The sequence below is a fragment of the Narcine bancroftii genome, chromosome 4 (assembly GCF_036971445.1).
Source record: "Narcine bancroftii isolate sNarBan1 chromosome 4, sNarBan1.hap1, whole genome shotgun sequence".
NCBI lineage: Eukaryota > Metazoa > Chordata > Chondrichthyes > Torpediniformes > Narcinidae > Narcine > Narcine bancroftii.
In genome coordinates this window covers 69,757,829-69,780,403 of record NC_091472.1, presented here as the reverse complement: position 1 = coordinate 69,780,403, position 22,575 = coordinate 69,757,829, and the positions used below count along the sequence as shown (strand labels likewise).

The 22,575-nt window shown below is 37.4% G+C and overlaps 1 protein-coding gene across 9 annotated transcripts in view; it reads left to right on the top strand.

Annotated features, from left to right (window-relative positions):
- pus10 (pseudouridine synthase 10) overlaps nucleotides 1–22,575 on the top strand; it is a 103,133-nt gene that overhangs the window by 63,706 nt on the left and 16,852 nt on the right. For 7 of the 9 annotated variants that reach the window (XM_069931533.1, XM_069931531.1, XM_069931536.1 and 4 more), the window contains 5 exons: nucleotides 8,040–8,074; nucleotides 12,170–12,281; nucleotides 12,648–12,709; nucleotides 17,804–17,849; nucleotides 19,437–19,501. In XM_069931533.1, coding sequence (XP_069787634.1) covers nucleotides 8,040–8,074; nucleotides 12,170–12,281; nucleotides 12,648–12,709; nucleotides 17,804–17,849; nucleotides 19,437–19,501 — 320 coding nt within the window. Of the gene's footprint in view, nucleotides 1–8,039; nucleotides 8,075–10,730; nucleotides 11,112–12,169; nucleotides 12,282–12,647; nucleotides 12,710–13,285; nucleotides 13,605–17,803; nucleotides 17,850–19,436; nucleotides 19,502–22,575 lie in introns of those variants that run through there. The other 2 variants (XM_069931537.1, XM_069931539.1) reach the window with 2 other exon arrangements.

The following is a 22,575-nucleotide window of genomic DNA, read 5'->3' as shown; positions in this document are numbered from 1 at the left end:
CCCTTGGACATTCTCAGGAAATTGTATCTCAAACCAGTTACTGCTTCTTGCAGCAAAAGACTGGTGAAAAACTTTGTAACTATAGGACTTTAGTCACCATTTTTCTTCAAAACGTGTCCTCAATCTAGTAACTAATGGATTGTTTTTTACAATGTTAATTTGTTGGAGGGAGCAATGTTCATCTCATTTCCTTTTGAGTGGGAGAGCTGATTTTTCATACTGATTGACCTTCCATCTCTAACAGGATGTGAATTTAAAGGCTGCCATTAATATAGTGCTACAATGCATAAAATGTTTAATAAAAATTTAAGAGAATTCACAATTGCTGGAAAGAGAGGGTGTAGTTTCATTGCTTGTATTGGATGCCAGGATAGAGATTTGTTGCCAATTAAATGTAGCACACTACAAACCACATCTGGTGATGACTTGCTTTATAACTGCATTTTTTAAGTATGTAGTGCAAACTCATTAATTCAGAAATAATTCTTTTAGCTAGTTTCACAATCTCCAAACCCAATCAATTGTAATTAACTGTGACCTGCTTGAGATAAGTCTGGCTAGAGTCCAAAATAGCAAGGGGGTATGAGTCAGTGATGTGAGGACTTCTTCTGTAATTGTTGTTCCCCAAAATTATTACTACTGATCACTGCATCAGACACTGTTGATGCAGTTTTAAAAAAAAACTATCTGGATATGGGGAGAGGTCTGGAGGGTGATGGAATGGGTGCAAGTCAGTGGAACTAGTGGCACAATCGAGAAGGGCCTGTTGTATGTGCTGCAGTGTTCTATGGTTCTATTGCTATGATTTTTGCAGCTAACCATTTGGACTGAAGTCAACTCATCAGTGTAGATACTGTTTATTTCCTTTTTGCAATTATTTCTTATTCTTATAATTGCTTTAGCCACCTGGACTGCAGTTATCAATGTTTGGACTTGTATGAATTTCCAGATTATCCCTGGTACACAATATCTCAAAACTACTTTGGTATCTCAGTGCTAGAGATAATGGAAAAAAGTTGCTCGTGAACATTTGCTGCAGCTACAGACAGCCAGTCCTCTCCTCTTGCATGACCACAAGGGCTTTGACCAGGCCATCTTACAACTGAGCTTTACATAAGCTTGCCAGCTTGTCCTGTTCCAGTCCCAGTTGCTGTCTCTGCTGGCTATAACACTAAACAAGTGATCTCTCTCTCTCTCTCTCTCTCTCTCTCTCTCTCTCTCTCTCTCTCTCTCTCTCTCTCTCTCTCTCTCTCTCTCTCTCTCTCTCTCTGAGAACCCTCTTGCAACAGCGAGCCCTCTTCCAGACTGCATGGGCTCCGACATTCTCTTTCATCTGTTGACTTTTGCAAACAACAATCCATTAATGAGGTCTCTTGAGCACTCTTCAAAAGCTCTGGAGTCGCTACGTCTACCATGGGGCAGAGCTCCAGTATTTTAAATAAGATCTGTTTTAAAGTGTTTGTATGTGACCTACTCTAACAAACCTTTCCCAATTTATCTCCCAAAAACATCTCTGTAGACTCTGTTACAACAGAAAGATGCATAATTTTGTTCAGTATTATATATTTGCTAATGAACTATGAAATAGTCATAATATTACTTCAGAAGTTGTGAAATCACATGAACTGTAATTCCAAGGGTGTCCAGCAGAAGACAGTAATACATGTTTGTTGTCATTTGGATCTGTCGTCACATGGTGGATTCAATTATTTATTATAACTGGACAGCTTTGTAAAAAATAGTGTTGAATATTGCGGACTTCTGATAGTTGCATCTTAAATTGTTTTTGTATGAAGTCACAGTGATCTATTTTATGGGGTGTATTTAAAGTACCTCAGGGAGCTTCATAAAAGTTATCAAACTAAAGTTTGTGCTAAGCCACAGGGAGATGTAAGAGCAGTGACAATTAAACTTGAAGTGCTGAAATAAAGAGGATTAATTGTTTTAAAATGAAAGTGATGTGGAGAAGCTTTGGAATTGCACAGTCTCTATTTATAACCAGCAGCCTCGATAGATTTACAGATCTGTTGTATATTAAGGCAATCAAGTTTAGTGCATGAAAGTGAAACAGGATATTTTGCCTGCTCTGGCATTTGATGAGAAGCAAGGCCTCTTGCTACTGGATCTTTTAATGTAGGCTAGCATACAGAGGCCTAGTGGGTTAGAATGAACAATGAACCACAGATGCTGCCTTACTTCAATGTTTTCATGCATTGATTTTTTTCATTTTTTTTTGCTAAGGTGGTTTATATCAATGTTTGCGCTGTGATGCTGCCGTAGAACAAATTTTGTGACGTGATCATGACCGATTCTGAGTGAATAGTACCTGCTGTGAGTCAGAAAACCACCAACAGCAGTATTTTGAGTGACTGTAAGTTTGTAAAAGGTTGAACAATGGAAGGCTCGTGTGTTGAAGACAAAGATCACATCAAGGCTGTGAAAGTCTGGTTTATTTCAGATACTTCCCATGGAGAAGTGATGTGTCAGAGACAAGGGAATATTGGCTGTTACGTGAACTGAAGACCAGAACTTCAGTCATTGGAATATAATTTTGAAAAGCATTTCTGCTCATCTAGTAATGGATCTTGAACAAACAGCCTAAATTTTTAACAAGTCACAAAAGGTGGTAGTAACATGGAACTGGGTTTAATCAGTATTCATTTACTACCTGATGCTGATTGATGTTGAGTGGCAGGAAACAGACAGGAAATGAGTAGAGGTAGGCAAAGAGAGATTCTTGGTGAATTAACAGAAATAACAATATAAGCACTTCCTAATTAAGTTATTGTTTTATTTAAAGTTGTGTTCTTTTCACTTTGTTTTTGTTTCGTGAATACATTTTCCAATTAAACATTTTTTTAGTTCAACTTGGAACTTTTTTTCCCTCACCCCCTTCTGCCTCAAAACACACAGTATTTCTGGTGAAGAAACAGACTTGCAACATGTCACTTGTTTCTGCACCATTTTACAAGAGACATGCAGTACTCTCTGGTAATATGATAATGTTTATTGTCATATGTTTTGTACAATCGACATATGCACCAAATGATTTTACTTGCATCATCTGAATAGGTACTTTGTGGGGGAAAACAACCACACAACTGAAAAGCAACTACAATTGAATTAAAAGTAGGCAATAAGTACAAAAATAAAAATATTCAGTTATCCCAGTGCAAATTAAAGTGATAGTGATATTGCAGACATTCCTTTTGTGATATCAGAGCAGTCCACGATTAGATTAATAAGGGGATGTTCAAGAGCCTGATAATTTGGAAAGAAACTGTTCTTGAACTTAACGGTGCAGTTTTTCTGCTTTCTGTACTTTCTGCCTGAAAGTAGCAGCAATAAGAGGTTGTGACCAAGGTGATGAATGCATTCAATGGGTGGGAGGTCAGAGCCTGTGATGGACTTGGTTATGTTTATTACATTATGGAGCCTTCTGCATTCCTCAATCTAATGCAATCTGTCAGTATACTTTCCGCAGTGCAACTGTAGAAGTTTGATGAAGTATTTGGTGACGTGACAAATATCCTTTGCCTCGTTAGAAAGCAGAGGCATTGGTGTGCCACCTTCGTCGTTTCCTCAATGAACTGATTATAGAAGGGGTCTTCTGTTATATGGAGTCCCTGGAATTTGAAAGTACTTAACATCTCCACATTTGTCCCATAAATGCGGACAGGTATGTTGCAGGAGTATGAGAGTGATTATGTCAGGATCACTCTTGTGGCTGTGATCCAATAAGAAGGTCAGAAGGGTCCGGCTGTGTGGTGTTTGGGGAGTTGAAGAATTCATTGTTGTATCTAGTGGAATAAAAGAAAGTTGATTTCATGGTGTGCTGGAAGAAACAAGTGAGTGTATTCTTTATTTGTTTGTAAGCTGTTATAAAGCAGTGCAACTATGTGTGTTCCCTTGGCATAACTTTGATGTTAACCTAATTTAAGTAATGATGGAGCTCAAGAGTTCCACTTGAACGTGCGTGGTGGTTTCACAAGGATGTAGAAAAAGGACAAAACTTCCTGCACTGTCATTTATCATGATCATAAGACCATAAGATATAGGAGCAGAAGTAGGCCATTTGGCCCATTAAGCCCACTCCACCTTTCCATCTTGGCCTCATCCAGTCTCCAACTCAGCCCCACTCCCCTGTATTCTCCCCATAACCTTTGATACCCTGGCTATTCAGATACCTGATTTGCTCCAGGCGACGTCTCCTCTTTTTATTGTTGTGAATTCTTTGATCTTCCAAAAAATTGATCAAACCTATACAATATTCTATAGAATTCCAAAAATAAAATTCCAATGTTTTTCTTGCATCAATGTCTGCTGGTTTAAGACTCTTGAACTAGTGGAAGCATTGTAGCATCTGCCTTGCCCTGCGTATTTGAATAATTTCATGCCTCATTCTTCTAAAGTCCAGAGAATGCAGATCCAACTTACTTTGTTGCCTATCAAAGGACCTAGCTCATCCCTGGAATTCGTTTAATGAAGCTCTTTGGACTACCTCCAACTTTAGTTCATCCTTATCTTATGCAAGGGTGACAATATGTCCCTATTTCAAAAAACAATTCTGTTTGCAATAAAAGGCCAAATGCCATTCACCTTCTAACCACTTGCTGCATATGCCTGCTAACTTAATGTAATTCATGCACAAGAGCAGGTGAATCCTGTTGCACTTCATTCATTTGAGGATCATGGATTAATAGCTCTTAACCATTCTCCTGCAGAGTAGCAAACAATAGTTCAACATTGAGAAAGGTGAGAGAAGATATAGGACCGCTAGAAACTGATGCTGGAGAAATAATAATGGGAGAGAAGGAGATAGCAGGAGAGCTAAGTGAGTGCTTTGCATCTGTCTTTACTGTGGAAGACATTAGCAGTGTGCTGGATGTCCAAGGGTATCAGGGAAGGGAAGTGAATGCAGTTACTTTTCAAGGAAGAATATGCTCAGAAATCTGAATAGTCTAAGGTTAGATAAGTGTCCCAGATCAGATGGATTGCACTCTCAGATTCTGAAAGAAGTAGCTGTAGAGATTGTGGAGGCATTGATAATCTTTCAGGAATCAATAGATTCTGACATGGGCTTGAAGGTCTGGAAAATCACAAATGTCATCCCACTATTGAAGAAGGGAGGGAAGCAGTCGAAAGGAAATTATATACTGGTTAGCTTGACATCTGTAGCTGAGTAGATGATTGAGTCGATTCTCAAGGATGAGGTTATGGAGCGTTTGGAGGCACATATCAAGATAGGCCAAAGCTAGCATGGTTTCCTTGAGACAAAATATTGTTTTACAACCCTGTTAAAATTCTTTTGAGGAAGTGATAATCAGGCCAGATAAAGGAGATGCAGAGGATGTCATTTACTTGGATTTTCAGAAGGCCTTTGACAAGGTGCTGCACATGAGACTGCTTAACAAGATGAAATCCCATGGAATTCTTCTTTTCTTTGGCTTGGCTTCGCGAACGAAGATTTATGGAGGGGGTAAAAAGTCCACGTCAGCTGCAGGCTCGTTTGTGGCTGACCAGTCCGATGCGGGACAGGCAGACATGATTGCAGCGGTTGCAAGGGAAAATTGGTTGGTTGGGGTTGGGTGTTGGGTTTTTCCTCCTTTGCCTTTTGACAGTGAGGTGGGCCTACACTACTAGAAAGATACTAATGTGCGTATAGCATTGGCTGATTGGCAGGAAAGAGAGTGTGGGAAATAAGTGATGCTATTCTGGTTTGCTACTGGTCACCAGTGCTGTTCCGCAGGGGTCGGTGTTGGGGACACTTTTTTTTTTGCAATGAATGGCTTTATGGATAAGTTAGCAGATGATACGAAGGTAGGTAGTGGGACAGGTAGTGTCGAGAAGGCTACAGAAGGACTTAGGAGAATAGGCAGAGAGAAGTGGAAAATTAAATACAATGTCATGCACTTTGATCATTTAAAAAAAATAAATGGGCAGACTGGTTTCTAAATGGCAAGAAATTTGAAAATTCCCAGATGCAAAGGGACCTGGGAGTTCTCTTGAAGATGAACTTGCAGGTTGAGTCAGTGCTGAAGAGAGGAAATGCAATGTACTGGCATTCATTTTGTGAGGAATAGAATGTAAGAGTAGGGATGTGACATTGAACTTTATAAGGCACTGGTGAGGCATCACAAACTGTGAGTAGTTTTGGGCTCCTCGTTTAAGAAAGGATATGCTGACAAGAGAGGGTTCAGAGGAGGTTCACAAGGTTGATTCCGGGAATGAAAGGGTTATATGAGGAACATTTAACCGTTCTTGTTTTGTACTTCGTAGAATTTAAGAGAACAAGGTGGGTGATGGGGGACCTCATTGAAACATTTTGAATGTTGAAAGGCAAAGACAGAGTAGATGTAGAAAGGTCGTTTCCAAACGTGGGAGATTCTAAAACTGGTTTTCAAACTTTTTCTTTTCACTCACAAACCACTTTAAGTAATCCCTATTGCCATCGGTGCTCTGTGATTAGTAAGGGATAGTTTAAGGTGGTATGGAAGTGGGGGGAAAAATTTGAGAACCACTGCTCTAGACCCAATTATTACTGAAATATTTTGCTTGAGAAAAATTGTCATTGGCCCATTTCCTTTGGAGTTTTGAAACTGTGGACATAATGAGTCAATTAGGTATAATTTAAACAGTGGTTTTCAAATTTTTTCTTTCCACTCACATACCACTTTAAGCAATCCCTTACTAATCACTGAGCACTATGGCATAGGGATTACTTAATTGATATGTGAGTGGAAAGAAAAAGTTTGAAAACCACTGGTCTTGAACAAGAGGACACAACTTCAGGATTGAAAGGTGTCCAGTTAGAACAGAATAGCAGAGGAATTTCTTTAACCAGTAGGTGGTGAATATGTGGAATTTATTGCCAAAGGCGATTGTGGAGAACAAATCTTTTTGGCTTGGCTTCGCGGACGAAGATTTATGGAGGGGGTAAAAGTCCACGTCAGCTGCAGGCTCGATTGTGGCTGACAAGTCCGATGGAGGACAGGCAGACACGGTTGCAGCGGTTGCAGGGGAAAATTGGTTGGTGTATTAAACACAGAGATTGATGAGTTCTTTATTAGCTAGTGCATCAAAGGTATTGTGGAGAGGGCCAGGCTAAATGGGAAAATGGATCAGCTCGTGACTGAATCTGTATTCCTTCAAAGGAGTGCTGGCATGATGTGTTTTGATTTTGGGAATAATTTTAAAGAGCTTAAAAGTGATAGGGATTAATATATTCAATCATGTATGCTTATCCTTTTTCTTCTTGTCCTCCAGTGGAAGTATTGTGTGATGGCATGACTCTTTCAATGTTGATTAAATGTAGTAGCATAATAGTCAGATGGACTTTTGCTCCTTCCAGCAGGATTTGAATCTCAGTTTTGTTCTTCATTTGCGGATAAATCCATCCTAAATTCAGCACAGGTTTAAAATCCCACATTTCCTTTTTCATCGCAAAATAAACTTTATTTACAACAAGAAATATACACAAAAACCCATGGTATTTGGCACCTATGGAAATTGATAGATGCTGGATAAATGAATTTGCCGGTTGCTTGAGATTGCGTGTTGCAAGATTGGCAAACTGGTTATCTTGCACCTGACCTGAAGTTTCTTAATGATGACCGTGAGTGTGCAGATTGGATAAAATAATGTATTCCAGTCCCAAACGCTGACTAAAATTATTCTTCTGTGAGGGAAGAAAAAATTATGATAACAGCAATTTTTCACGTTCATAGAAGAAAGCTTTCACAAATTTGTTAGTGGTATCGAGAACTGTAAACATTCCAAAAAAAAAAGGCCAAGGCTGTTGAATGTAAAGGGGATTTCTAAAATTCTTGTAAGAGCTAGTTGTGGGGTTTACACTGCTGCTCAACAAATGTGTTCACTTCCTCAATTTGTTCTGTGCTTTGACAAATGGCCTGTACTGGCATTATTTCTTATGACATGCTTAAGACAATTGATCACAAAAGACAGGAGATGTTTCTTCATTTTAATTGTTTATGCTTTTTTTTTCCTTTTTATCTTGGGTGTGGTCACATACCTAACAGCATGCCACTTGGTTGCTGGTAAAACAGGAAACCGGGTAAGTAATCATTGCAGGGAAGTTTTGCTTTTGCTTATTTTGCAATTAACGAATCACAGTAACTGTACCTGCTTTCATTTTCAACAAGGCTATTAATTGAAGTTTAAAAACTACTTCAAACTTTGCAAAGTTGAATTTCTCACCATTTTTTGAACTTTATATACTATACTCCTACTTTACATCTTCTCATATTTCTAATCTCCAACTGACAACACCAGAAAACAATAGAATTTTTAAGAAGACTAAATTTTCTCAATTTGCATGTATAAATTTGCTTCTAACTAACCACATGGAATAGAATGGCACTGCATAATCCTTGTGTGAGTGAAAAAAAATAAAGTTTTGTTTGAAATAACATGTGGGTATGCACCAGATCCTGTCACTTTTCCCATCACCTCAAACCAGGAAGAATTGACAAGAAAGAAACTTTGAGTGAAGGTAAAGGTCAACAAAATGTCTGCAGATGTTGGGACTAATGCAGTACACAAAAGTTCTACAGAAACGCAGCAGGTCACACAGCATTGATGGGAAGCAATAGGTCAGCAACATTTCAGGCCTGAGCCCTTCTTCAGATACGAGAAGGGCTTTGGCCCAAAAGTGACACTTCCCTATTGCTTTCTGTCGATGCTGCATGACCTGCTGGATACTGTGACTTTGAATTAAATGTTCATTGAATCAAGTCATGAACAATAGTTTGCTGAATTTTTTTTAGCACTGCATTTCTTGACTCTTCCAATGCACATCCAAATACAAAAGCTCTACAGTTTCTAATTTTCACAGAAATACACAGGGATTGGATGACTTTACAATTTGTCTAACTTTGATGATTATCATTGGATTCTGATGAATGGTTTTCAATCTGAAATATTAACTGTTACACTTTCCACAGGCGCTGGCTGGCCTCCCAAGTTTTTCCAGCATTTTTTGTTTTTTTTTCATTCATGGTGTAATATTTTATAATATTTTAATCCTTGTATCTAATTCAGCAAGTTTAATCCAAGTTTTGCCTTAATTAAATTTGAATGAAACCATTTTGCTCTGTGAACTGTCTCTGGATGTGATAATTGTTCCCTATTTTGCCGTACATCCCTCCCTTTGAACTAATTTATTATTTTTGTTTGCCTCCTAATGATTTCCTTACTTATCTTTAGTAATGAAATTAGTAATAAAATGAGATTATCAGTTCAAAGATGGGTATTCCAGCACCTATGTGGAGTAATATGGTGGATATTTCAATTGACTACACTGCCTCTTTCGTAGTTGCAGAAAATAAATGCCTGTCCAAGAGTGTATGACAATGTTATAAAATTTTACTCTTATTACATTTGATTTGACATTGAATTACCAAGTGGTGCCATGCAATTCTCAGTAACCAGTATGTTTTGTTAATTGTGACAATTTGAAATTAAAATTAAGATCCTCGTCTGACAATTGAAGCAAGGATAGGTATTTGAACCTGGATCATAACTGGATCTGTACCTCAGGTATACTGGATCACTTGTTTTTCAAATACTCTGAGGCCTCTAAGTGTCCAGAATATATCCGTCTCAGGTTTGAATATGCTCTTGGTCTAAAGATTTACAAACATTTTGGTTAGAGAATCCTGAAAATTAACACCTTGAAGCAACCCCACTTCAGATTATACCCAGCTAACTGATTCTATATCTTAATTTTATGCTCTTAGTTATAGACTCTACTTCTGAAAGAAACAACCACTTCACACTGGCTCTGTCATTCCCATTCAGGATCTTATACATCTGAATTAGTTCACTTCTTTCTTCTCCTCTGAGTGTAATTCATTCACCAGGTCATTCTTCATGGGATAAATCTCTCAACCTGAGAATTAATTTAGTGAGGTCACATTTTAAGGCAGGTTTGTTCTGCTGAGTTTCCAGTCATCAAAACTATGTACATTGCTAAGATATCTCACTGAAATTTTGTACAATCTTGGTGAGAATTCCTTTTTTCTCAATTCAGATCTTGAGAAATGTAAGATTAACATCTTTAATTAGTTGCCCTGTTTCTGCTTAGCTATTCCAGTCTATTTTGGAAATGGGGCATATTTAGAAAACCTTTTTTTTGTGTTGAACTATGAAAGGTGTGCTGTTCAAAAACTTAACAAAGCTGGAAGAAATATATTTTAGAAATAAATTAAGACATTCTCCTAGTCATAGAGACTAGGAGTTGTAAAGCATAGAAATGGGCCCTTCAGCCAACCACATCTGCGGCAAATATCAGCAAGAAGTTTATTGGTATTTTGGCCTTTTATCTCCTTTGGACCGTATGGAAATTAATGCCTACCCAACAGTAACCCCTTTTTTGTTCTTAAGTTCAACTCATTTGATGGTTCAAACATATTAATCTTTCTCATGCCTGTGATTTATACATTAAGTAATATTGACATCCCATTCCATTTTAAACCCCCCCCCCCCCTTTATCTTGTTTGAAAACCATTAATTAAGACGCTTAAGATCCCAGTCATATCCCTCTTTAAGCCTTGGAACAATTAGCCAAAACATCAAACTTTGTGTCTGTCGGCATACTTAACTCATCTGCTTTATTCATTATTCTCATTGTATTTATGTTTGTATCATTCTGCACAGTCAGACTTTTCATGTCAATTTTTTTATTTAAACCTTCTAATTGTCTGTTTTCCATTTCCAATTCTGTGTTTCTCTTCCAAATATTTACTACGTTTTCTATCCTGCCAAGCTATTTTAAAAACAGAAACTACTGGAAACACTCAGAAGTTCAGTTAACATCTGTGGAGAGAGGACCAGACTCAGCATTTCAGGATTATGATGTTTTTTTAATCTCTGATTTGCAGCATCTGTAGGTTTTAATTTCAACCTGGTGTAAAGCTTTCCTAACTGTTATAGCAAACCTAACTGTCAGAATATTAATGAGAAAATGTGCAGCAAATAAAGTAATTTTCCTTTTTACACTCTTTGTTTATGATATATACAATGAATCTCTTACAGTATTTTTTGCAGATTCACACTCCGATCTACTACCAGGGTAAAGGATCCAAATTTTTGTAAGAATGTTGGTCTTTTAAGTCCAAAACTAATCTAATGTTAGTGTGAAAATCCTTTTTATAGATATTATACAATTCTGTTGTAGACCAAATAATGCCTTTGATCTTCTCAAGACAGCCAGGATTGGTTCCTTAAGAATTGAACAAAGCAACAAAACGCCAATAAAATCTTCCTATATATTGGCTCACTGTTTTTCTTCCCTTTCCAAAGAACATTTTTTTTTCCTTTATTCTACTCCTAACATATAGGTCTTGCCTTAGGTCCACTTCTTAACTGCTTTATGTGAGTGTCTGTCACCTCTTTTTGAGAAGGTATGAAAGAGAAAAGATGAAAAATAAATAGCATATCCATTTTTATTCAACATTTAAATGTTTTCTTGTCTTGCCTTTTGTCTCATAAATAAACTGGTATTGCAACAAGAGCAAAAATTGCCTGGTTCATTGTTTGATTCTTGAGATTACAACTTTAAATTCCCTTTTAATTATCTTGGAAATGTTAAATCAAAATATTCAAACACTTGCAAATATGACCTACAGTTTAAGATGTCAGAAGAATTTATGGAAATGCACTCTCTAAAGAAGCATCACCTTGCATTTTGGATGACACTGAATATTCATTACAATGATTAATTATTTAAGTACGATTTTCATTGTGATTTCTGAGACTTGCAAGATGTTAACAATTATCAAGAGGCTTGGGATAACTATATTTATGGATTATGTTCAGAATTCTTGAGTATTTTAATTGTAATGCAACCCTTGTCATATATTGCCTCTATAATTTGAAATATTGATGTTTCCAAGTTTAAATTGGCTGTTTCCTTTGGTTATAGTCTTACAACAAGGAAAAACTTGGCTAATTATCGCATGTTTTCTTTATAATATCTTTCCTTAAAGCATTTGCAACAGTTTCTATTTGCAGTTCTTAACAGCAGCAGAAACCATGTAATCTAATTTTTCCAAACTCTCAACTCTAGTAATTTCATGCTTTTTCCACATTAACAATATAATTAACAAGATTTATGTGAGATTCCAACATTATACTGTGTGTTTGACAGACAAGAAGCAAATTTTTTAACCAAGAGTGATATTTTACAACTTAAAGAAGTTTACAAATCAATAACCCACCCTCTGCTTTCTGAAGAACTGGGCGTTCCAGTAGATGTAAAGGTATTATTTTAATTATCCTCTTTTCCAGCATTGTGAGCTTAATAGATAAGAATTTGAATGTTAGAAAATATAATTAAATATATTACGAAAGTAGAAGAGTTGAATTTGAACTATCGTAATGTGAAATTTGATTGATTTGCTGAGGAATAGTATCTCATTTACGATAACAGAACACTTTGAGCTACTTTGTTTTTCAAGGAAGTAAGTGTAAATAAAATGTTGTACTATTTTTAAATTAAAATACTTTATTTTATATTTGATTAATACTTGTGGTGTTGGAATGTTGATCATTATCATTCCAACACCATAATTTTTTAAAGGTTATCTTGTATGCACTAAGGACATTCTGTTTCTTTCAATAACTAGAGCTTATTTGAAGTGAGTGTGGTCTTTGCTCATCCTGAAACAGATGAGGATTGCCATTTTCTGTAAGTTGCCCTTTCGTCACTTTTCCTGAATGTTATTCAACGTGTGTATTTTATTGTTTACTTAAATAATTAGCCCAGCAGAAAATTCACACTTAAATAATATGTAGAGTAGGTTGTACCTTCTTGCATAAAGTTTCTTAGGTGCATGTTAAGACCTGCAACATTTACTGCTGTGGTTTTGTTATTGGATGTGTAAGTTTCTTAAATTTTGTTTTAAGGAAATATTGAAACAGAATATATTGTGAAGGATGTGCTTTTAATTAGAAAGGTATGAAATGAGATAAGTAGTCTTAAGGAAGATGTGAGTGGCTACAATTCCATACTCAAATGGAAAAGAGCACAAGATTAATTTGGGATTGAAAGTGGGATGGAAAGAATGAAAATACGTTGTTTACCATTGAGTAAGTTATTGAACAAGCAAAATTAGGCAAGAAGAATGTATTTTTTAATGACAAAAATGTCACATTAAACCATAAACAAATCTCTTACCAATGTCATAAAGGGTATAGTGATGTTCACTGCTGTCTATGTGAATATATATTTTCATTTGCATGATAATTCTATGAAATGGAATTTAAATTTAACCAATGACCTCTGATTGCATAAATTCAGAATTGGCACCAGCTTAGTTTGCAGTTTACAGGAGGGACAGCTCCAAGAAAACCCCCACTCTAAATAATGGCATGGCCTGGAGTGTGAGTGCCAGAGATGTAGCAAAAGCATTTTCATTTGTGTTCAGCCAGAAGGGTCGAATGGATGATTTATTATGGCTTCATCGTAAGGTCCTCACTTTCAGGAGAACCATTCTTCAGTAGTTCAGTTCATTCCACATGATGCCAGAAGTGGCTGGGTGCTCTGGATACAAGAAATATTATGGGATCAGCCAACATATAAGGTATAGAACTGAAGAATTTCTGTCTAGAATCTTAGGCCCACTTTCAACAAAGTCATAACACTGATATTTTTAATTTAAAAAAATAATAATTTTATACATACAGCAGGTAACAGGCCATTTCAGCCCACAAGCTCATGCCATCCAATTACGATATCATCAAACTAATGATATCTACTCAGCAATATGGAAAACTGCAAGAAACAGTAAAAATGACCATCATATCAATTTGCTCTCATCTATAGGAGACGTGATTATGGATGCCATCTAAAATGTTAGGAAGCAAGACAATAAGACACTGGAACAGAATAAGACCACTTTGCCCATCAAGTCTGTTCCACCACTCAAATCATGGCTCTTGGAATTTTCCTTTCAACCCAAATTTACTGCCATTTCCCCTTAATCTTTGACATCCTCTGATCCAAGACTCCCCACTACAGGAAACATCTTCTCCGCGTCTACTCTATTCGGACCTTTAAATATTTGGAATGTTTCAATGAAATCCCCATCTCATCCTTCTAAATTCTAGCAAGAACAGACCCAGTGCCACCAAATACTCCTCATGTTAAGACTCTCATCCCTAGAACTTCCTTTGGTCCTTCTCTAATGGAAGCTCATCCTTTTTTAGATAGGGACACCAAAACTGTTCACAATGCTCCAAATGTGGACTGACCAACGCCTTATAAACCTCCGCATTACATCCTTGCTTTTATATTCTTGTTCTTGCAATGAATGATAACATTGCATTTGTCTTCCTTACGACCAACTCAACCTGCAACCTTTAGAGTATCCTGCACTAGGACTCCAAGTCCTTTTCAACCTCTGAATTCTCTTCCCATTTAAAAAATACTCTGCTTCTTTATTCCTTCTACCAAAGTGCATGACCATGCCCTTCTGCCATTCTCTCAACCGGTCATAGTCCGACTACAGTCTTCCTGCTTTCTCAACACCACCCACCATCTTTCTTTATATCATGCATAAATTTGGCCACAGAGCTATGAATTCCATCATCTAAATCACTTGCATATAACATATAAAAGAAGTGGGCCCAACACCCATCCCCGCAGAACACCACTAGTCATCGATAGCCAACCAGAAAAAGCCCACTTTTGTTCCCACAATTTGCCCTCTGCCAGTCAACTAATCATTTATCCAGGTTATTACCTTGCCCATAATACCATGGCTCCTACCTTGTTTATCAGCATCATATGTGCCACCTCATCAAAGGCTTGCTGAAAATCCAAGTAAACAATGTCCACTTATTTGTCTAATCTACCGATTTCTTTCTCAAAGAATTCTCAACAGATTTGCCATCAAGATCTCCCTTGAAGAAAACCATGCTGACTTTGGCCTATTTTATCATGTATTTTTAAATACCTTGAAACCTCATCCTTAATAATGGACTCCAGAATACTGTATTACCAACCACTGAAGTTAGAATAACCAGCCCAGGATTTCCTGTCATTTGACTCCTTCCTTCTTGAAGGGAGTGGAATGACATTTGCAATTTTCTGGTTTTCTGGAACTATTCCCGACACTAGTGAATCTTGAAAGGTCACTACTAATGCATTCACAATTTTATTAGCTGCCTCTCAAAACACTAGGGCATCATCACTCAGCTTCCCAAGCACCTTCTCCTTAGTATAGTGACTACACTTACTTCTGTCCCCTTACTCTCTTGAACTTCTAGCATGTCACTGGTGTCTTCTTTTGTGTTATTGGTTAGCTTGTTTTCCTATTTTTTTTCCTCCTCATATTCCTTTTTTAGTTGTCTTCTGTTGGTTTTTAAGATATCCAGTCCTCAGGCTTTACACTAATTTTTACAAAACTGTAGGGCTTCTCTTTGGCTTTAATGCTGATGTTGACTTCCCTGGTCATCCATGGTTGCATCACCTCCCCTTAGAGTACTGCTTCTTTAGGGTGAAATAATCCTGAATCTCTGAATTAGTCCCAGAAACTCCTGCCATTCCTGCTCTATAGCATTCCCCTTAAGTCCACTCCTCTCTCATGCTGTGATACAAAAATGTGCTGGAGAAACTCAGCAGGTCATGCAGCATCCACCTGCAGATTCTCTCCAGCATTTTTGTGTATTGCACTGGAACCCTAGCATCTACAGTTTTTCTTGTTTTATTCTTTTCTCATGTATTACTGAACTGTAACACCAACATATCTGATATAGCTTCTCCTTCTTAAACTGGTGAGTGAATTCTATCACATTGTCATCACTGCATCCTAAGGGCTTCTTTACCTTAATCTCCCAAATCAAATTCAGTTCATTGCACAGCACCAAATCCAGAATTGCCTTATTTACCATGAGTTTTACCACAAACTGATCTTTTTAAAAAAATAAAAATAAAAAATAACCTGTCTCATTGGCATTCCACAAATTCCTTCTTTTGGGTTATCCACAAAAGTGCTGGAGTAACTCCAGTCCTCGAGCTCTTTTGTGTATTGTTCATGTCCTTCAGCATCTGCAGAGTTCGTGTATACGTTCTTCTCATGAGATCTACCTTCAACATGATTTTCCTAATCTCCCTGCATACCAAAGTCCCATGACCACCATAACTTTGCCTTCCTTCCTTGCCTCTCTAAACCCTGTTGAACTTTGCACCCTACTATTTGGAGGCCTGATTGTAACTCCCATCAGGGTATTTTTTTTCCCATGCAGTTTCTCAACTCTCTCCACAAGGATTAGACATCTTCTGATCCCACATCTCTTCTTGCTGAGAATTTGATTTAATTTTATACCAGCAGAGCCATCCTACCCTCTCTACTCACCTGCCTTCTGTTTTGATAGGATGTGAATCCTTGGATGTTTTGTTCCCAGCTGTGATCCTCCTTCAGCCACATCTCTGTTATACCTGTAATATTGTGCCTCCCAATTTCAAACTCTGCTTTCAGCTCATCTTCCTGTTTCTTATACCCGTAGTGCTTAAAAACAGAACCATCAGCAGGTTCCCCTGTGAGCCACATGCCATCTGAACTTAAAAAGGATTCACAGTTTCAGCGGTTTCTACACCAGATGGATAATTGTGACTTAAGAAGGTGCATCAACACCAATCATCTTCAGGACATTTAAGATGGGCACGGAATGCCAGTGATTCTCATATCCTATAAATAAATTATCGAAAGTTATTTCCTCCTTGATTGTCAGATTTCCATTATGGAATCAGTCAGATATACCTAGCAGTAATCTTAATATTATTTCTTATCTCTCCCAGGCTGGAACATCTAAGTAAAGCATGAATAGTTAAATTAAATGATGAAGAAGTTTACATGCTGATTCCAGGGAAACTTCCCATTTCCAATGGAGAAGGAATAATCAGCTTGAGTACCCTGAGATGGCTAATGTGTGCCATCTCGGTCATTATATCATGAAATAATTTTGGTTTTTAATATGATATAATTTGAAATATGTGCATGTTATTGTTACTGTTTATCTTTATGACAGTCTCTCTACTTCCCAGAAGCAACTATAGAGCCATAGAACACTACAGCACAGAATCAGGCCCTTTGACCCATCCAGTCCATGCTGAGCTATTATTCTGCAGAGTCCCATCAACATGCACTCAGGGACATCAACAGCAGGGAGCCTGATAGTCAATCTAGTCCATACCTTAGGACATCACCAAATGAGTGTGTTGCAGAACTACCCAGTCCTTTCCTGCATTCCTCTGCTAGATGTTGGTGATTTTTCTGCCATCCATACTGGTTATCAGGTGACACATTTCGTGGTCACTTCATTTCTTGTGCTCGTCTTGGGTGGGCCCAAATCCTAGTCACGTATATTTGAAATACTGGGAACAATGTGGCTCCTTTCCTCAAAAATATCAAAACCCAGTAAGTAAATTCTACATTTTTTTTCTGCGTTCTGTATAGTAAGTGCAGGAGTATATATTTAAAGTTATTATAGTTCTTTATCATTATTGAGGACAAGTTTTGTTTCCTGTTCAAGTAATAATTACACCTTCAGTAATTTTTATGCAACAATAATTAGTCCTACTCACAGGCTTTTTGTCTCGTGCTGCATTGGCTGTTAAGTCATGCTCGTGGAGAGAGGTATAACATTAACAACTTTGTTGGTGATTATGCTTTCTGGCTTTTGAGGTTTGATCATCTACTTTATGCCTTTTGGAGGAAATTTTAAAAACAAACTTTAAAATAACGTTGGAATTTTCTTAATTGTGTTATTCCTAATGTAGGGCCACAGTGTGTCGTGACTGCTTCAGACCAACAAAAAACAAGCAGGTAATATTTCTTGCCATTTTCGTGTATTAAGGCTAACTGTAGAAACTAAATTTGGTGTCAGTTATTACCTCCCAAAATATATATAAAATATAGAGAAACAGGAACAAAATATGCCAGATTAGAAAGTAGACAATTTTGAAAGTACATGATGGTGGACAGTGCAAATTTAATTGTTTGCTAGAAAATAGAAGTTTAAACAGAGGAAAAAGTAGTGTAGTTATTGAATGGGTCCTGACGATTGTGAGAGATACAGAGAGCACAGGAAAGATGTCAAGTGTCTCAAAATAATTTGTGAGGCCCCTTTGCTTGGAAGGAAGTGGCTGGAAAATTAAGAACCAAGAACCGTTGCCAATACAGCAACAAAGCTGAGCTTGTGTGCACACAACAGGGTTTCTAACCTTGAACATGGAACTCACAGTCCTGAGAAAGGACTGCATCTCCCTCTTTAACTGAGTTTGAATGAATGGTTTCTATGTCACTAAAGTCATGAATCTCTGTAAGAACAAAGAAGACATTAAGAAGATGAAGGTTAAAATATTGTATAAATGAAGGAAGATTTAGAAAAAAGAGGGTACGAAAACCTTCTGAGAGCAGCCATGGGAAAAAGGAGCTCTGAGTTCATAGAAGGCTTTGAGCCCAGAGCAATTCACCTCGTGCAGGTAGTATTTTTTAAGTCCAAGCCACGAGCCTTGTGGGGAAAAAAATGATACGTTTGAACAGTCAATCAAAATAAAATGATTGGAAGTTAGCTGTATGCCTGCATGCTAAAGTATCTGAGTGGCAATAAAGATCAAGTTATTCAAAGCCTCGCTCAATCTGCAGGAGGAACACAGTGGGTCAAGCAGCATCTTGTCAAAGAACGACTGATGCTTCTAGACAAAAATCTTCATGATGAAGAATTTTGCCTCAAACCACCGACCATTCTTTTTCTCCCACTGATGCTGCTTGACCAGCAGATTGTATTTGGCTTCAGGTTCCAGCATCTGCAGTTTTCTGTGTGTTTCCAAGGTTTAAAGCCTTTTGTTTGATATGTCAGTTGATTCCCTACAGAGGTAATAGTGTCAACACTGTGACAGAGCAAGTAATGAGAGCTAAAATAAGGATGTATGATTAGAAATGAGGACCAAAAGTACATGCAATCCTTAAGGTAAAGTCTCACCAAAGCTCCATGCACTTATAAAAGACTTTTCCACATTTATACTTGATTTTTTTTGCAATAAAGGCCAAAATTCTTTTCTTCCTAATTACTGGTTGATAGAATTATGGAACTTCAAAATGAAAATAGATGTGTTTGTCTGTGTTTAAAATCTTTATTGTTTGTGAATTATGCTACCTATGCAACAATCCCGGAAGAGAGGTTGTAATGGATTTTTTTTTTGAGATGCAATCTCTTGAGAATGGGGTTTCTGAAAATCCCTGTAAGATTTTTCTCTGGATTTAGAGTAAATGTGAATATCTTGATTGCTAAGTCATGTGACGTGTCAGCAATGTTGCGTTGAATGTGAACGTAAGGTTATTCATTTTGCCACATCCTGTGCACACGTTAACATTCTGAGAACCAATTATAGCGGATATTTCTCTTTTTAGTCCATTTTCACTAGAATGGCAGTGGTGAAAGCTTTGGAAAAGATAAAAGATGATGATTTCCTCGAGTAAGTATTTGAGAATTTTGTTGAGTAGCAGGTTGAAAATTGATTTTGTGTTTCTTAGTAAATCTGGAGTTAAAATATCATAGAGATATGCATTGAGTTTGAACAAATATTCTGAGGAAAATTCCAGACACTCGCAGAAATGAAAAATCTGGAGAATATAGATATGTCATCAATATAAAATAAATAATTAATATGAAATCGATAGAATGGGTTAAGGATTTGAACCAGGTGCAAAAATTGTTAGAACATTATTAGAATTTTTTTCCTTTTTTTCCCCTTTATTTTTATACATGTTATTTCAACAAATTGATTTAATGTGTGTCATACATCATTTCTATTAAATGTTTTTGCGGTATTATAAGCAATTATTAACGTTTTATCTACTTTTTCTCATTGGAGTTTTGTGTGTGTGCTTACTTATATACAAATGAATTATTATGTAATTGTCAATTTTGTATTTTAAACTCAATAAAAAATATTAAAGAATAAATAAAGAATTGTTATAACATTATTAGAATTTCAAGGGTGGCTGTCTTCTATTCTGACCAAGAGACTGTTGATTAAGGTTGGTGTCAGAATCTTGGTTTTGTTTTAATTTCCAGTCAAACCTTGTTGAAGCTAAAACCATTGCCTTTGAACTCCCAAGTTCTTTGGGCTCCATCTGAATTGTGATTGGACATGGATCCTGGTGAATCACATAATTAGGCCTTATTGACAGGGCTTTAAACTACCTAGTAGGGGGTGGGTTCAACAGATTGGAGAGGAATAAATAAAATAAAAGCACATTAAAAAAGAGAGAAGAGTAGGGTGGATAAAAGCCAAGTGTCAAAGAGGGAAAGATGACCATATTTTAAAAGCACAATGGGTATAAGGGCACTTCATCTGAGCTTGTGACAATATTCCGTGCAAAGGAGTATGATTTAGTGGCCATTACTGAAACGTGGTTTGGGAATTAAATATCCAAGGATATCGGGTAAAAAGGGAGGACAGGCAGGCAGGAAGGAAGGTAAGGGAGGTGGTGGGGTAGCTCTTTTAGTTAAGGATGAGATCAGGGAATAGTAAGAGATGGTGTAAGGTCTAATAAGCAAAATGTTGAGCCCATTTGAGTAGAGATTAGGAATAGTGAAGGGAAAAAAGAATAACGAGTGGGAGTTGTCTGTAGGCTACCCAAAATAACATTACAGTGCCACAGGCAATAAACCAAGAAATATCAGAGGCAGGCAAGAATGGAACAGCAGTTATCATGGGTGATTTTAACATGCATATAGATTGGGTGAATCAGGTTGGTCAAGGGAACCTTCAGGAGGACTTCACATAATATATATGTAATGGGTTCCTTGAACAGCATGTTGCTGAACCTACAAAGGAACATGCCATCTTGGATCTGTTCCAGCGCAATGAGACAGGTTAAATTAACGATCTTGAAGTTGGGGATCGTCTTGGAAAGAGTGATCACAGTATGATTGAGTTTATCAATGGAGGGTACAATAGTTCAGTCTAAAACAAGTGTGTTATGTCTAAACAAGGGAAAATATAAGGGATGAGGGAGGAGTTGGCTACAGTAGACTGAAAACACAGGCTATATGGAGGGACAGTTGAGGAACAGTGGGGGGCTTTCAAAGAGATTTTTCATGGTACTCAACAAAAGTATATTCCAGTTAAAAGCAAGGACAGTAAGAGTGGGGGCAGGTAGCCTTAGATAACTAAGGAAATCAAGGAAGTCATCAAACTAAAAGCCTGTGCTTACAAAGTCAAAAGGACCAGTGGGAAACTAGAAGATTGGGAAAACTTTAAGAAGCAATTAAAAAAAAAAACAGAGGGAAAGTAGACTGAGAAAAGATTAGCACCAAATATGAAAATAGTCAGTAAAAGTTTTTATTATATAAAGTGCAAAATTGTGGTAAAGTAAAGGTTAGTCCCTTGGAAGATGAAAAGGGGGAATTGATATTGGAAATGGCGATAGCCGAGGCTTTGGTGATAACTTTCCAAAATTCTCTGGTCTCTGGGCAGGTCCTGGTGGATTGGAAGATGGTGAATGTCACACCTCTATTCAAAAAAGGATGCAGGCAAAAGGATGGGAACTATAGGCCAGTTAGTTTCACACCTGCAGTTGGGAAAATGCTTGAAGCTATCATTAAAGAAGAAATAGCAAGGTATTTGGAGCCAAATAGATCCATCAGACAGAGGCAGCATGGATTCAGCAAAGGCAGGTCCCATTTGACAAATTTCCTGGAGTTCTTTGTGGATATAACAATCGTGGAGATAGGTGGGAGCAGGTGGACCTCGTTTACCTAAATTTCCAGAAGGTGTTCGATTAGATGCCACATAAAAGGATGCAAGAAATTGTATTAGCGTGGATAAAGTATTGGTTAACCAATAGAAACCAGAGAGTTGGGGTACAGGGGTTTTTCTGGTTAGCAATTGGTGGTGAGTGGGGTGTTGTAGGGGTTTGTGCTGAGCTCTCACTCTCGCTCTGTGTGTGTGTGTGTGTGTGTGTGTGTGTGTGTGTGTGTGTGTGTGTATATGATCTTGAAGTGTGGATAGAGTGTAGTGTATCTAAGTTTTCTGATTACACTAAATTGAGTGGAAAAGCAAATTGTGCAGAACATGCGAAGAGTCAGCAGAGAGATGCAGATGGGTTAAGTGAGTGGGCAAAGATCTGGCAGATAGAGTACAATGTTGGCAAATATGAAGTTATCCACTTAAGAAGGAAAAATGGAAAATCAGAATATTATTTAAATAGCAAACGATTTCAGCATGCTGCCGTGCAGAAAGGTTTAGGGAGTGCTTGTGCATGAATCACAAAAGGTTGATTTACAAGTGCAACAGGCAATCAAGAAGGCAAATGGAATGTTAGCCTTCATTGCTAGAGCGATTGATTTTTAAGAGCAGGGAGGTTATGCTGCAACTGGTCAGATCTCATCTGGAGTACTGCATTCAGTTCTGGACTCCTTACTTGAGAAAGATGTACTGGCTTTGGAGCAGTGCAGAGGAGGTTCACCAAGTTGATTCCAAGGATGAAGTGGTTGGCCTATGAAGAGGGATTGAGGTGTCTGGAACTGTATAGAAACATA